Source organism: Hyla sarda, chromosome 1 (assembly GCF_029499605.1).
Source record: "Hyla sarda isolate aHylSar1 chromosome 1, aHylSar1.hap1, whole genome shotgun sequence".
In the NCBI taxonomy this organism is placed as follows: Eukaryota; Metazoa; Chordata; class Amphibia; order Anura; family Hylidae; genus Hyla; species Hyla sarda.
The window spans coordinates 196472401-196486482 of NC_079189.1; the positions used below are offsets into that span (position 1 = coordinate 196472401).

At 47.6% G+C, this 14082-nt stretch overlaps 1 protein-coding gene across 2 annotated transcripts in view; it reads right to left on the minus strand.

The window, feature by feature from the left end:
• LOC130362347 (alcohol dehydrogenase 1-like) overlaps positions 1 to 12351 on the minus strand; it is a 97913-nt gene extending 85562 nt beyond the window's left edge. For both annotated transcript variants that reach the window (XM_056566663.1, XM_056566674.1), the window contains exon 1: positions 12319 to 12351. In XM_056566663.1, the coding sequence (XP_056422638.1) occupies positions 12319 to 12336 (18 nt within the window). In that variant the 5' untranslated portion in view covers positions 12337 to 12351. The remainder of the gene's footprint in view (positions 1 to 12318) is intronic.
• Positions 12352 to 14082: the final 1731 nt, after the last annotated feature.

Consider the following 14082-nt stretch of genomic DNA (forward strand, 5'->3'; position numbering starts at 1 on the left):
GTATATCTGGATTTTTCCAAAGCATTTGATACGGTGCCACATAAAAGGTTGGTGCATACAATGAGAAGGATGGGGCTGGGGGAAAATGTGTGCAAGTGGGTAAGTAACTGGCTCAGTGATAGGAAACAGAGGGTGGTTATTAATGGTACTTATTCTGATTGGGTGACTGTTACTAGTGGGGTACCACAGGGGTCCGTCTTGGGTACTGTTCTATTTAATATATTCATTAATGACCTTGTGGAGGGGTTGAATAGTAAAGTAGCAATCTTTGCAGATGATACTAAACTCTGTAAAACGGTAAACACTATAGAGGACAGTGCACTGTTACAAATGGATCTGGATAGGTTGGAGGTTTGGGCTGGGAAGTGGCAGATAAGGTTCAACACTGATAAATGTAAGGTAATGCACATGGGGAAGAAAAATCCAGGCTGGGATTATATATTAAATGGGAGCACACTTGGGAGAAAAGGGGTCTGGATGCATTTTTGGAGAGTAATAACATTGCTGGTTGTGTATTCTAGATTTATAGGGACAGAATGTTGATCTAGGGATTTATTCTCATGCCATATTGGAGTCGGGAAGGAATTTTTACCTCTAGTATGAGGGTTTTTTGCCTTACTCTGGATCAACTCAGTAGGGACTCATTAGGGTTATAGGTTGAACTTGATGGACTCTGTTCTTTTTTCAACCTTATGAGCTATGTAACTATGTTACTGTGTTACTATTTAAATGGGCCACTTAAAAGTTTTGTGAAAATTTTTTGATGGTAAAATGGGAAATTGGCCATAAGGTTTCCATAAGATCAGATGGTTTACCAGGTTTAGGTCGTGTTACAAAGAAGGCTTGTATTTTTTCTGAAGGGATCAAACCAGAAATCTGGAATGATTAAAAATAAAAGCAAGATGGCAAAATACAAGATAAGTGAATGACTTATAATACTCATTAATAAACCACTCTTTTGACAGGGATACAACCAATTTGACCTCCTGAATTGTGATTGACCTCCAGCTGTTTGTCTAACCCTGGATAACCCCTTTAAAGGGGTACCCCGGTGGAAAACTTTTTTTTTTTTTAAATCAACTGGTGCCAGAAAGTTAAACAGATTTGTAAATAACTTCTAGGAAGTTCTTTTCTTTTTGCATTTCTTTTCTGTCTGTCCACAGTGCTCTCTGCTGACACCTCTGTCCATGTCAGGAACTGTCCAGAGCAGTAGAAAATCCCCATAGCAAACATATGCTGCTCTGGACAGTTCCTCCTAACATGGACAGAGGTGTCAGCAGAGAACACTGTGGTCAGACAGAAAAAAAATAAAAAAATAAAAGCATTTCCTCTGTAGTATACAGCACCTTATAAGTACTGGAAGGATTAAGATTTTTTTTATTAGAACTAATTTACAAATATATTTAACTTTTTGGCAGCAGTTGATTTAAAAAAAAAATATTTTCCACCGGAATACCCCTTTAAATATAGAAATATAATTTTCTAAGAGATGAGTTTCTTGAATACACATTTTTTCACAATTCCATATTAATTTTCTTTCAAAAATCCTTTTACATTTTGAAAACCATACTGAATTGGTTATATATTAGTCAGAAGCCCATGATAACTATATGTCTTATTAGGATGAACAGTAAGATTTCGGCTAAACCATATGGTGTCTCATATAAAATATAAAATAAAATGAATCAAAGGCAATTATCAAAACTGTAAAAAAGCAGTTCGCCTACTACAGAAAATCGAACGTAGATGTGGAGTATAACAAATATGTTGTTCATAGTTCACTAAAAAATATCACTTATATATACGGATATTGCATATCTGCATATTACAGTACCAGCAAAGTGAATGACATTGTAACAGACCTCACCCAGATGCTGTGGAATGATCAATACCGGCGAATGTCAGCTACCTGTCACGCAGCCACAATTCATGTATGGCAGTTGGGCATGAACGGGTTAATAAAGATGTGAACGTGTAAACTTCTCCCACCCCCAAGTCATACCTTCAGAGCTGGGTCAATGCAAACTAAGACATGATGTAAAAGCATAATAGTGAGTACAGCTCAGGAGGTGACTGAAGGATAAGACATGATGTGGCAGCAGAATAGTGCCTGCAGCTTTAAAAGTGAACAGAGGATAAGATGTTATATAACAGCAGAATAGTGAGTGGAGCTTTGGGGGTAACTGAAGAATAAGACATGGCGTAGTATCAGAATACTGAACACAGCTTTTAAGGGGACTAAAGGATAATGGTATTATGGTATTATGCTCAATAAAGGTATTATGCTCAAGTCACCTCCAGAGCTGCTCCACAATCCTTCTTTTACATCATACTTGTACATGTCACTGTTCCTGCCTGAGCATAGTAGTTGTTACGCCGAGCGCTCCGGGTTCCCGCTCCTCCCCGGAGCGCTCGCTTCACCTCCTCCGCTGCAGCGCCCCGGTCACGTCCTCTGACCCGGGGCGCTGCGATCCTGCTGCTAGCCGGGATGCGATTCGCGATGCGGGTAGCGCCCGCTCGCGATGCGCACCCCGGCTCTCCTACCTGACTCGCTCCCCGTCTGTTCTGTCCCGGCGCGCGCGGCCCCGCTCCCTAGGGCGCGCGCGCGCCGGGTCTCTGCGATTTAAAGGGCCACTGCGCCGCTGATTGGCGCAGTGGTTCCAATTAGAGTTATCACCTGTGCACTCCCTATATTACCTCACTTCCCTTGCACTCCCTTGCCGGATCTTGTTGCCTTAGTGCCAGTGAAAGCGTTCCTTGTGTGTCCCTTGCCAGTGTTTCCAGACCTTCTGCCGTTGCCCCTGACTACGATCCTTGCTGCCTGCCCCGACCTTCTGCTACGTCCGACCTTGCTTCTGCCTACTCCCTTGTACCGCGCCTATCTTCAGCAGCCAGAGAGGTGAGCCGTTGCTAGTGGATACGACCTGGTCACTACCGCCGCAGCAAGACCATCCCGCTTTGCGGCGGGCTCTGGTGAAAACCAGTAGTGGCTTAGAACCGGTCCACTAGCACGGTCCACGCCAATCCCTCTCTGGCACAGAGGGTCCACTACCTGCCAGCCGGCATCGTGACAGTAGATCCGGCCATGGATCCCGCTGAAGTTCCTCTGCCAGTTGTCGCTGACCTCACCACGGTGGTCGCCCAGCAGTCACAACAGATTGCGCAACAAGGCCAACAGCTGTCTCAACTGACCGTTATGCTACAACAGTTGCTACCACAGCTTCAGCAGTCATCTCCTCCGCCAGCTCCTGCACCTCCTCCGCAGCGAGTGGCCGCTCCTGGGATACGCTTATCCTTGCCGGATAAGTTTGATGGGGACTCTAAGTTTTGCCGTGGCTTCCTTTCCCAATGTTCCCTGCATCTGGAGATGATGTCGGACCTGTTTCCCACTGAAAGGTCTAAGGTGGCTTTCGTAGTCAGTCTTCTGTCCGGAAAAGCCCTGTCATGGGCCACACCGCTCTGGGACCGCAATGACCCCGTCACTGCCTCAGTACACTCCTTCTTCTCGGAAATCCGAAGTGTCTTTGAGGAACCTGCCCGAGCCTCTTCTGCTGAGACTGCCCTGTTGAACCTGGTCCAGGGTAATTCTTCCGTTGGCGAGTATGCCGTACAATTCCGTACACTTGCTTCAGAATTGTCCTGGAATAATGAGGCCCTCTGCGCGACCTTCAAAAAAGGCCTATCCAGCAACATTAAAGATGTTCTGGCCGCACGAGAAATTCCTGCTAATCTACATGAACTTATTCACCTAGCCACTCGCATTGACATGCGTTTTTCTGAAAGGCGTCAGGAACTCCGCCAAGATATGGACTCTGTTCGCACGAGGCGTTTCGTCTCCTCGGCTCCTCTCTCCTCTGGTCCCCTGCAATCTGTTCCTGTGCCTCCCGCCGTGGAGGCTATGCAGGTCGACCGGTCTCGCCTGACACCTCAAGAGAGGACACGACGCCGTATGGAGAACCTCTGCCTGTACTGTGCTAGTACCGAACACTTCCTGAGGGATTGTCCCATCCGTCCTCCCCGCCTGGAAAGACGTACGCTGACTCCGCACAAAGGTGAGACAGTCCTTGATGTCTACTCTGCTTCTCCACGTCTTACTGTGCCTGTGCGGATGTCTGCTTCTGCCTTCTCCTTCTCTACAGTGGCCTTCTTGGACTCTGGTTCTGCAGGAAATTTTATTTTGGCCTCTCTCGTCAACAGGTTCAACATCCCTGTGACCAGTCTCGCCAGACCCCTCTACATCAATTGTGTAAATAATGAAAGATTGGACTGTACCATACGTTTCCGCACGGAGCCCCTTCTTATGAGCATCGGATCTCATCATGAGAGGATTGAACTTTTGGTCCTCCCCAATTGCACCTCGGAGATTCTCCTTGGACTTCCCTGGCTTCAACTTCATTCCCCAACCCTGGATTGGTCCACTGGGGAGATCAAGAGTTGGGGGTCCTCTTGTTCCAAGAACTGTCTAAAACCGGTTCCCAGTAACCCTTGCCGTAACTCTGTGGTTCCTCCAGTAACCGGTCTCCCCAAGGCCTATATGGACTTCGCGGATGTTTTCTGCAAAAAACAAGCTGAGACTCTACCTCCTCACAGGCCTTATGATTGCCCTATCGACCTCCTCCCGGGTACTACTCCACCCCGGGGCAGAATTTATCCTCTCTCTGCCCCAGAGACTCTTGCCATGTCCGAATACGTCCAGGAGAATCTAAAAAGGGGCTTTATCCGTAAATCCTCCTCTCCTGCCGGAGCCGGATTTTTCTTTGTCTCCAAAAAAGATGGCTCCCTACGTCCTTGCATTGACTACCGCGGTCTTAATAAAATCACGGTTAAGAACCGCTACCCCTTACCCCTCATCTCTGAACTCTTTGATCGCCTCCAAGGTGCCCACATCTTCACTAAATTGGACTTAAGAGGCGCCTATAACCTCATCCGCATCAGAGAGGGGGACGAGTGGAAAACGGCATTTAACACCAGAGATGGACACTTTGAGTATCTGGTCATGCCCTTTGGACTGTGCAATGCCCCTGCCGTCTTCCAAGACTTTGTCAATGAAATTTTTCGTGATCTATTATACTCCTGTGTTGTGGTATATCTGGACGATATCCTAATTTTTTCTGCCAATCTAGAGGAACACCGCCGGCATGTCCGTATGGTTCTTCAGAGACTTCGTGACAACCAACTCTATGCCAAAATTGAGAAATGTCTGTTTGAATGCCAATCTCTTCCTTTTCTAGGATATTTGGTCTCTGGCCAGGGACTACAGATGGATCCAGACAAACTCTCTGCCGTCTTAAATTGGCCACGCCCCTCCGGACTCCGTGCTATCCAACGCTTTTTGGGGTTCGCCAATTATTACAGGCAATTTATTCCACATTTTTCTACCATTGTGGCTCCTATCGTGGCTTTAACCAAGAAAAATGCTGATCCCAAGTCCTGGCCTCCTCAAGCAGAAGACTCCTTTAAACAACTCAAGTCTGCCTTTTCTTCGGCTCCCGTGCTCTCCAGACCTGACCCTTCCAAACCCTTCCTATTGGAGGTTGATGCCTCCTCAGTAGGAGCTGGAGCTGTTCTTCTACAAAAAAATCCTTCCGGGCATGCTGTCACTTGTGGTTTTTTCTCTAGGACCTTCTCTCCAGCGGAGAGGAACTACTCCATCGGGGATCGAGAACTTCTAGCCATTAAATTAGCACTTGAGGAATGGAGGCATCTGCTGGAGGGATCAAGATTTCCTGTTATTATCTACACCGACCACAAGAACCTCTCCTACCTCCAGTCGGCCCAACGGCTGAATCCTCGCCAGGCCCGGTGGTCTCTGTTCTTTGCCCGATTTAATTTTGAGATTCACTTTCGTCCTGCCGATAAGAACATTAGAGCCGATGCTCTCTCTCGTTCCTCGGATGCCTCAGAAGTTGATCTCCCTCCGCAACACATCATTCCACCTGACTGCCTGATCTCCACTTCTCCTGCCTCCATCAGACAGACTCCTCCAGGAAAGACCTTTGTTTCTCCACGCCAACGCCTCGGAATCCTCAAATGGGGTCACTCCTCCCATCTCGCAGGTCATGCGGGCATCAAGAAATCTGTGCAACTCATCTCCCGCTTCTATTGGTGGCCAACTCTGGAGACGGATGTTGGGGACTTTGTGCGAGCCTGCACTATCTGTGCCCGGGATAAGACTCCTCGCCAGAAGCCCGCTGGTTTTCTTCATCCTCTGCCTGTCCCCGAACAGCCTTGGTCTCTGATTGGTATGGATTTTATTACTGATTTACCCCCTTCCCGTGGCAACACCGTTATTTGGGTGGTCGTTGATCGATTCTCCAAAATGGCACATTTCATTCCTCTTCCTGGTCTTCCTTCTGCGCCTCAGTTGGCTAAACAATTTTTTGTACACATTTTTCGTCTTCACGGGTTGCCTACGCAGATTGTCTCGGATAGAGGGGTCCAATTCGTGTCTAAATTCTGGAGAGCTCTCTGTAAACAACTCAAGATTAAATTAAATTTTTCCTCTGCATATCATCCCCAGTCCAATGGACAAGTAGAAAGAATTAACCAGATCCTGGGTGATTATTTGCGACATTTTGTTTCCTCCCGCCAGGATGACTGGGCAGATCTCCTTCCATGGGCCGAATTCTCGTATAACTTCAGGGTCTCTGAATCTTCCTCCAAATCCCCATTTTTCGTGGTGTACGGCCGTCACCCTCTTCCCCCCCTCCCTACCCCCTTGCCCTCTGGTCTGCCCGCTGTGGATGAAATTTCTCGTGACCTTTCCATTATATGGAGAGAGACCCAAAATTCTCTCTTACAGGCTTCTTCACGCATGAAGAGGTTCGCGGATAAGAAAAGAAGAGCTCCCCCCGTTTTTTCCCCTGGAGACAAGGTATGGCTCTCCGCTAAATATGTCCGCTTCCGTGTCCCTAGCTACAAGTTGGGACCACGCTATCTTGGTCCTTTCAAAATTCTGTGTCAAATTAATCCTGTCTCTTATAAACTTCTTCTTCCTCCTTCTCTTCGTATCCCTAATGCCTTTCACGTCTCTCTTCTCAAACCACTCATCCTCAACCGTTTTTCTCCCAAATCTGTTCCTCCCACTCCTGTTTCCGGCTCCTCGGACGTCTTCTCGGTCAAGGAGATTTTGGCTGCCAAAAAGGTCAGAGGAAAAAATTTTTTTTTAGTAGACTGGGAGGGTTGTGGTCCTGAAGAGAGATCCTGGGAACCTGAGGACAACATCCTTGACAAAAGTCTGCTCCTCAGGTTCTCAGGCTCCAAGAAGAGGGGGAGACCCAAGGGGGGGGGTACTGTTACGCCGAGCGCTCCGGGTTCCCGCTCCTCCCCGGAGCGCTCGCTTCACCTCCTCCGCTGCAGCGCCCCGGTCACGTCCTCTGACCCGGGGCGCTGCGATCCTGCTGCTAGCCGGGATGCGATTCGCGATGCGGGTAGCGCCCGCTCGCGATGCGCACCCCGGCTCTCCTACCTGACTCGCTCCCCGTCTGTTCTGTCCCGGCGCGCGCGGCCCCGCTCCCTAGGGCGCGCGCGCGCCGGGTCTCTGCGATTTAAAGGGCCACTGCGCCGCTGATTGGCGCAGTGGTTCCAATTAGAGTTATCACCTGTGCACTCCCTATATTACCTCACTTCCCTTGCACTCCCTTGCCGGATCTTGTTGCCTTAGTGCCAGTGAAAGCGTTCCTTGTGTGTCCCTTGCCAGTGTTTCCAGACCTTCTGCCGTTGCCCCTGACTACGATCCTTGCTGCCTGCCCCGACCTTCTGCTACGTCCGACCTTGCTTCTGCCTACTCCCTTGTACCGCGCCTATCTTCAGCAGCCAGAGAGGTGAGCCGTTGCTAGTGGATACGACCTGGTCACTACCGCCGCAGCAAGACCATCCCGCTTTGCGGCGGGCTCTGGTGAAAACCAGTAGTGGCTTAGAACCGGTCCACTAGCACGGTCCACGCCAATCCCTCTCTGGCACAGAGGGTCCACTACCTGCCAGCCGGCATCGTGACAGTAGTAGCATTAAAGGGGTTCTGTCATGACCTGGGGTGGACAGGGAAAGTAAGCCCTAAACTGACCCTAGAAAAACTATCCCTGTCTATTTGCCCATCCACCCACCCTAAATGGTGGACCGACAACTTGGAGCCGATCCCTCCCTACGCTAAAGTGCAGTGGCGTAAAACAAATAATGAACATACAAACATTTCAGGTAGAGAAAAAGGATAGTCAGCAACCCACCAGTGTTTGTCTTCAATCTTGCCTTTATTAGTACATACTCACATAAAGCTATGCAGGAGAGGGACAGTGGGGGGGGGGGGGGGGTACAGCAGGCAACGGTAGCCGTTCCGCACAGACTAGTGCTTCATCTGGCCTATGGAGCACTAGTCTGTGCGAAACGGCTACCATTGCCTGCTGTACCCCCCCACTGTCCCTCTCCGGCAATGCTTTATCTGAGTATAAACTAATAAAGACAAGTTTGAAGACGAATACTGGTGAGTCCTCCGACTATCCTTTTTCTGTACCTGAAATGTTTGGATGTTCGCTTACCTGAGTCAGTACCATTACACTCTTCTTAGCAACATACCTCACTTCTAGTACCTGTCCATAGTGTGCTTATATATGCCTAGCAGTGCCGGACTACACTTCTATTTGCTATAAATAATAAAGTCGGTCACAGGCCAGAAATAGTATGGGAATACTACCAGAAAACCAAATATACCAGACACAATATAAACTCACAAACAAGGCAGAATATAGTATGTTAACAAACAATTCATAAATCAGAATCCAGATAAACGGCAGACATGATAAAAAGAACTGACACCTAATGCCTGTATCAGGAACTGTCCAGAGAAGGAGAAATTCCCCATTGCAAACCTATGCTGCTCTGGACAGTTCCTCACACGAACAGAGGTGTCAGCAGAGAGCACTGTGGGCAAGACAAAAAAGAAATTCAAAAACAAAAGAATTTCCTCTGTAGCATACAGCTGCTAAAAAGTACTGGAAGGATAAATATTTTTTAACCTGTTCAGGACTAAGGGCGCACAGGTACGCCTTTGCTCCTGGTACTTAAGGACCAAGGGCGTACCTGTAAGCCCGTGGGATTTTCGGTCCCCGCCGAGCGCCGGGAGGATACCGGATCGGGGTGACTGCTGATATTGATCTGCAGGCACCCCGCGCAAATGCCCAGGGAGGTCATCAGACCCCCCCCCATGTCGGTGATTGGCGCAAATCGCAAGTGAATTCACACTTGCGATTTATGCGATTCCGGGTCATTCCGGGTCTATAGTGACCGGGAAAATAAGGGGTATCGCGGTTGTCCAAGACACCCACGATCCCCCTGAAGGGATAGGAGTGAGGTGGCAGGGGTGCCACCCCTCCTATCCCTGCTATTGGGCATCTAGAAGCGACGTCCAATAACAGATCGGGAGCAGGGGGTTAACTTTAGTTTTCCCCGTCCTGCCCACCCACAATAGGCGGGGCAGGAGGGGGAAACGAAGGGGACCGGCACGTAGATCCACTTACACAGCGGGCGAGGCTAAGGGCGACGATCGGTGTCGTGATCAGCGCGGGTGGCATGTTGTGCAGCAGAAGAGGACGGCTCCCTGTGTCCGACGGAAGTTGGTAAGTTGCTTAGCAACATCTAGGGGACTACAGTTTGAGACCACTATACAGTGGTCTCTACACTATTGCCCTCCAGATGTGGCAAAACTAAAACTCCCAGCATGCCCAGACAGCTGTCATGCTGGGATTTGAAGTTTTGCTACAGCTGGAGGGTCACAGTTTTGAGATCACTGTGCTGTGAACTGTGGCCCTCTAGATCTTGCAAAACTACAACTCTCAGCATGCCCACATAGCAGTTTGCTGTCTGGACATGCTGGGATTTGTAGTTTTGCAACATCTGGAGGTCCACAGTTTGGAAATCACTGTGCAGTGGTCTCTAAACTGTAGACCTGCAGATGTTGCAAAACTGCATATCCCAGCATGCCCAAACAGCTTTCTGAGCATGCTGGGAGTTGTAGTTGTGTACCTCTAGCTGTTGCATAACTACATCTCCCAGCATGCCCTTCGACGATCAGTACATGCTGGAAGTTGTAGTTTTGCAACAGCTGGAGGCACACTGGTTGGAAAATACTGAGTTAGGTAACAGAACCTAACTGAAAGTTTTCCAACCAGTGTGCCTCCAGCTGTTGCAAAAGTGCAACTCCCAGCATGCACGGTCTGTCAGTGCATGCTGGGAGTTGTAGTTTTGAAACAGCTGGAGGTTTGCCCCCCATGTGAATGTACAGGGGGCATTCACACGGATGGGTTCACAGTAAGTTTCCTGCTTCATGTATGATTTTTTGCCGCAGCACAAACTCCTAGCCGTAAGCTCACTGTAACTCGCCAGTGTGAATGTACCGTAAAAACACTACACTACACTAACACAGATTAAAGGGTAAAACACTACTTATACACCCCTTACACTGCCCCCCCCCCCCCCCCCCAATAAAAATGAAAAACGGAGCCTCCAGCTGTTGCAAAAAACCAACTCCCAGCATTTCCGGACAGCCACTGACTGTCCAGGCATTCTGGGAGTTTAGCACCAGCTGGAGGCACCCTGGTTGGGAATCACTGGTGTAGAATACCCCTATGTCCACCCCTATGCAATCCATAATTTAGTCCTTAAATGCGCATGGCGCTCTCTCACTTCGGAGCCCTGTCGTATTTCAAGGAAACAGTTTAGTTCCACATATGGGGTATTTCCGTACTCGGGAGAAATTGCACTACAAATTTTGGGGGGCTTTTTCTCCTTTTACCCCTTATGAAAAGGAAAGGTTGGGGTCTACACCAGCCCGTTAGTGTAAAAAAAAAAATTTACACTAACATGCCGGTGTTGCCCTTTACTTTTTATTTTCACAAGAGGTAAAAGGAAAAAAAAGACCCCAAAATTTGTAACACAATTTCTTCTGAGTACGGAACTACCCCATATGTGGGCGTAAAATGCTCTGTGGGCTCATAACAAGGCTCAGGAGTGAGAGCGCACCATGTACATTTGAGGCCTAAATTGATGATTTGCACAGGGGTGGCTGATTTTACAGCGGTTCTGACATAAATAAATAAATACCCACATGTGACCCCATTTTGGAAACTACACCCCTCACGGAATGTAACAAGGGGTATAGTGAGCCTTAACACCCCACAGGTGTTTGACGAATTTTCATTAAAGTTGGATGGGCAAATAAAAATAAAAAAAATGTCACTAAAATGCTGGCGTTACCCTAAATTTTTCATTTTCACAAGGGAAAATAGGGAAAAAGGCCCCCTAAAATTTATAACTCCATTTCTTCTGAGTATATTAATACCCCATATGTGGATGTAAAGTGCTCAGAGGGCACACTACAATGCTCAGAAGAGAAGGAGCGCCATTTGTATTTTGAAGAGAAAACTTGTCCAGAATTGAAGGCCACGTGTGTTTACAAAGCCCCCATAGTGCCAGAACAATGGACCCCTCCCACATGTAACCATTTTGGAAACTACACCACTCACGTAATGTAATAAGGGGTACAGTGAGCATTTACACCTCACCTAATATGAAGGCCCTTCCAATCCACTTCAAACCTGAACTGGTCCATGAAAAATTCCGATTTTGAAAATTTTGTGAAAAATTGGAACTTTTTATAAGATGAACACCACCAACAATTGCAGTTGAGATGTCCTTTCAAAGGATGCATTCTGTTGCAGAAAAATGTGTTCAAGTTCAAGTGTGGTCTTCTCAAAAAGGTGGCCTAGTAGAAGGTTTACTGTAGTTGTGAAATAACACAACTGAATATGAGCCGTGCAGTTCTACACATTTCTATTTGTCACTCACATCTGTTTTAACTTGAATATTTCTATTTCACCTCTAGGCCCCTAAGGTTTTAAGTGTTGTATTTGCAATATGTATTCAGATAAAGCAAACATTTATTTAAAACACACAGAACAATGTTATTATAAAAATTGCATAATACATCATATAAAACTGGCCTTGTGTGACCCTAAGGTTTAGTGAAATGTGAGTCTTCTAGTGACATTTGGGGTATTTAGGATAAAGTCATGAATATGTAAACCGTGGCTTCTTTCTGTCTTTGTTTGTGGGAACTTTGTGTATTGTTCATCATGTTAGTGTTTTTCTTGTAAATCTGTTTGTATACAAAAATGTATCTGTAATAATAAAGAATAATAACTTATAATAGATAAACATGAAAATGTCTAAAGGCTTTTAACAGATATTCACCAGGAACAGTTTTGCAGCCATTACTATATATTATACTGTATTATAGCATTTGTATCCAGATACATGATAAGTACTTACCTTCCCTGCAGTTGACATCTCTGCACATGTAGAAAGTCCTGAGATAGAAGGAGAATAGGTTTTTGGGTTTTATCTGCCTTTTCTGCTTTGAGACTGAACCAGCCACAGTTTATATAGAGGACTGTACCTAAATACACCCATTAATTGAATTGAATACATCCTTTCTTGGCACCAGATAATCCAGGAGACAGTTTTCACCAGGTGCATCATCATTACCTATTACTTATCTCTTCTGCATTATTAGCAGTTATTCTGCTTAGAGTATGACTTTGAAGGGGTATTCCGGGACTTTTTATTTATTTATTTGACTGTGCTACAGGGGCTGTAAAGTTAGTGTAGTTTATAATTAGTAATGAGCGAATCAAATGGGACAAATTCAAATTCGTTCTGAATTTCATAAAAAATTTGATTTGGAACAAATCCGAATATCGCTGCGATAGGTTATAACAAATAGCTTCCTTAACTTCATTTTGTGCCGGCCTGGGGGGCTAAAATGGCGGCTACACATGTGGGGACATGGGGCAAGGATTTCTGGGAAGGTGGGCAGGAGGGATCACCCTGAATCTCAGCAGTTCTATTTTTTTTATGTTTAAAACTCATATGGGGAAGTTAGTGTAAAAGAACAAAAACGGGGGGCGTTCAGAGGAGATGGCCGCATAGTCTGTAAGCTTTCGCACCCTGGGGCCAAAAATGAGCTATCTTCAGCCGTAACCGTCACCTACCTGAAGGGGAGAACCTACCGCCGATCTAAAAAGCGTTCCTCTTCCCCTCCGGCTGCATCACCTGGTTCCTGCGGCCCTCCTCCAATGGCATTGTGGGCGGCGCGTCTGCCATTACAGGGCCGGCCTCCGGTCTTTGGTCCCACTCTGTCGGCACCACCTCACTCCGGGCTCTTTCTCCTCTGCAGCGCGGTCGCACTTCCCTGCCTGTGTGCGCACCACTGACTTGCTGCATGCTCCCTCCAGTGCTGCTGAGACTTTGCTTCCTCCGGAGCTTCCTCCAGCCTGAGCCCCCTGGCCCCCTGCCTCTGTGCCACCCTCTGCCTGTTTCCCTGCAGCTGCCATCTTGGGTGGTGGGCATAGCTCCCTCCTCCTACGCTGTACTGGGATTTTCCCCCTGCCCCAGCTGGGGGTACTGTTGTGGCTGGCTCCCCTATATTGCTGGCTCTGCCTGCTGGTGGACCCTCATCTCCTGGCCCTCCCCTGGGGGTCTCTCATACTCACCTGCGTCACGGCACCTATTTGTTATCCCCTTGTGCTCCAAGCTACCTACCTCTGCCTCAGAGGATACTGCCTTGTAGTAAGCTTAATGCATGGGCTCCCTGCTTTACATCCCAGCGAGACCCCCTTCCCTCCCCTGGGGAGTCTGCTGCCCCTCTGCCTGTGGTTGATGGGACTGCTTGGGACACTATATGTGATGCTGATTTGAACTGTTCGGGCCTGCCTGGGGTCTCCCCTGGAGCCAATTGCTTTCTCAGATCACGACTAAGGAGGATTTCAAGTCCCTAATTCTGAGATTAAAGACACCTGTTGGGCGGAGAATTCTGCCCTCCGGCAAGATTTGCAACATGTCTCTGCCAGGGTGGAGGAATTGGAGGAGGTGCATGATTCTACCAGAGCCTATGTCTCCCAACTAAAATCTACTATTGCTTTCCAGTCAGAATTTCTGAGTGACCTTCATGACCACATGGAGGATCTTGATAAACGGGGCCAACACAATATCATTCGGGTACTTGGCCTTCCTAAAGCAACCCATAAAGAGGAT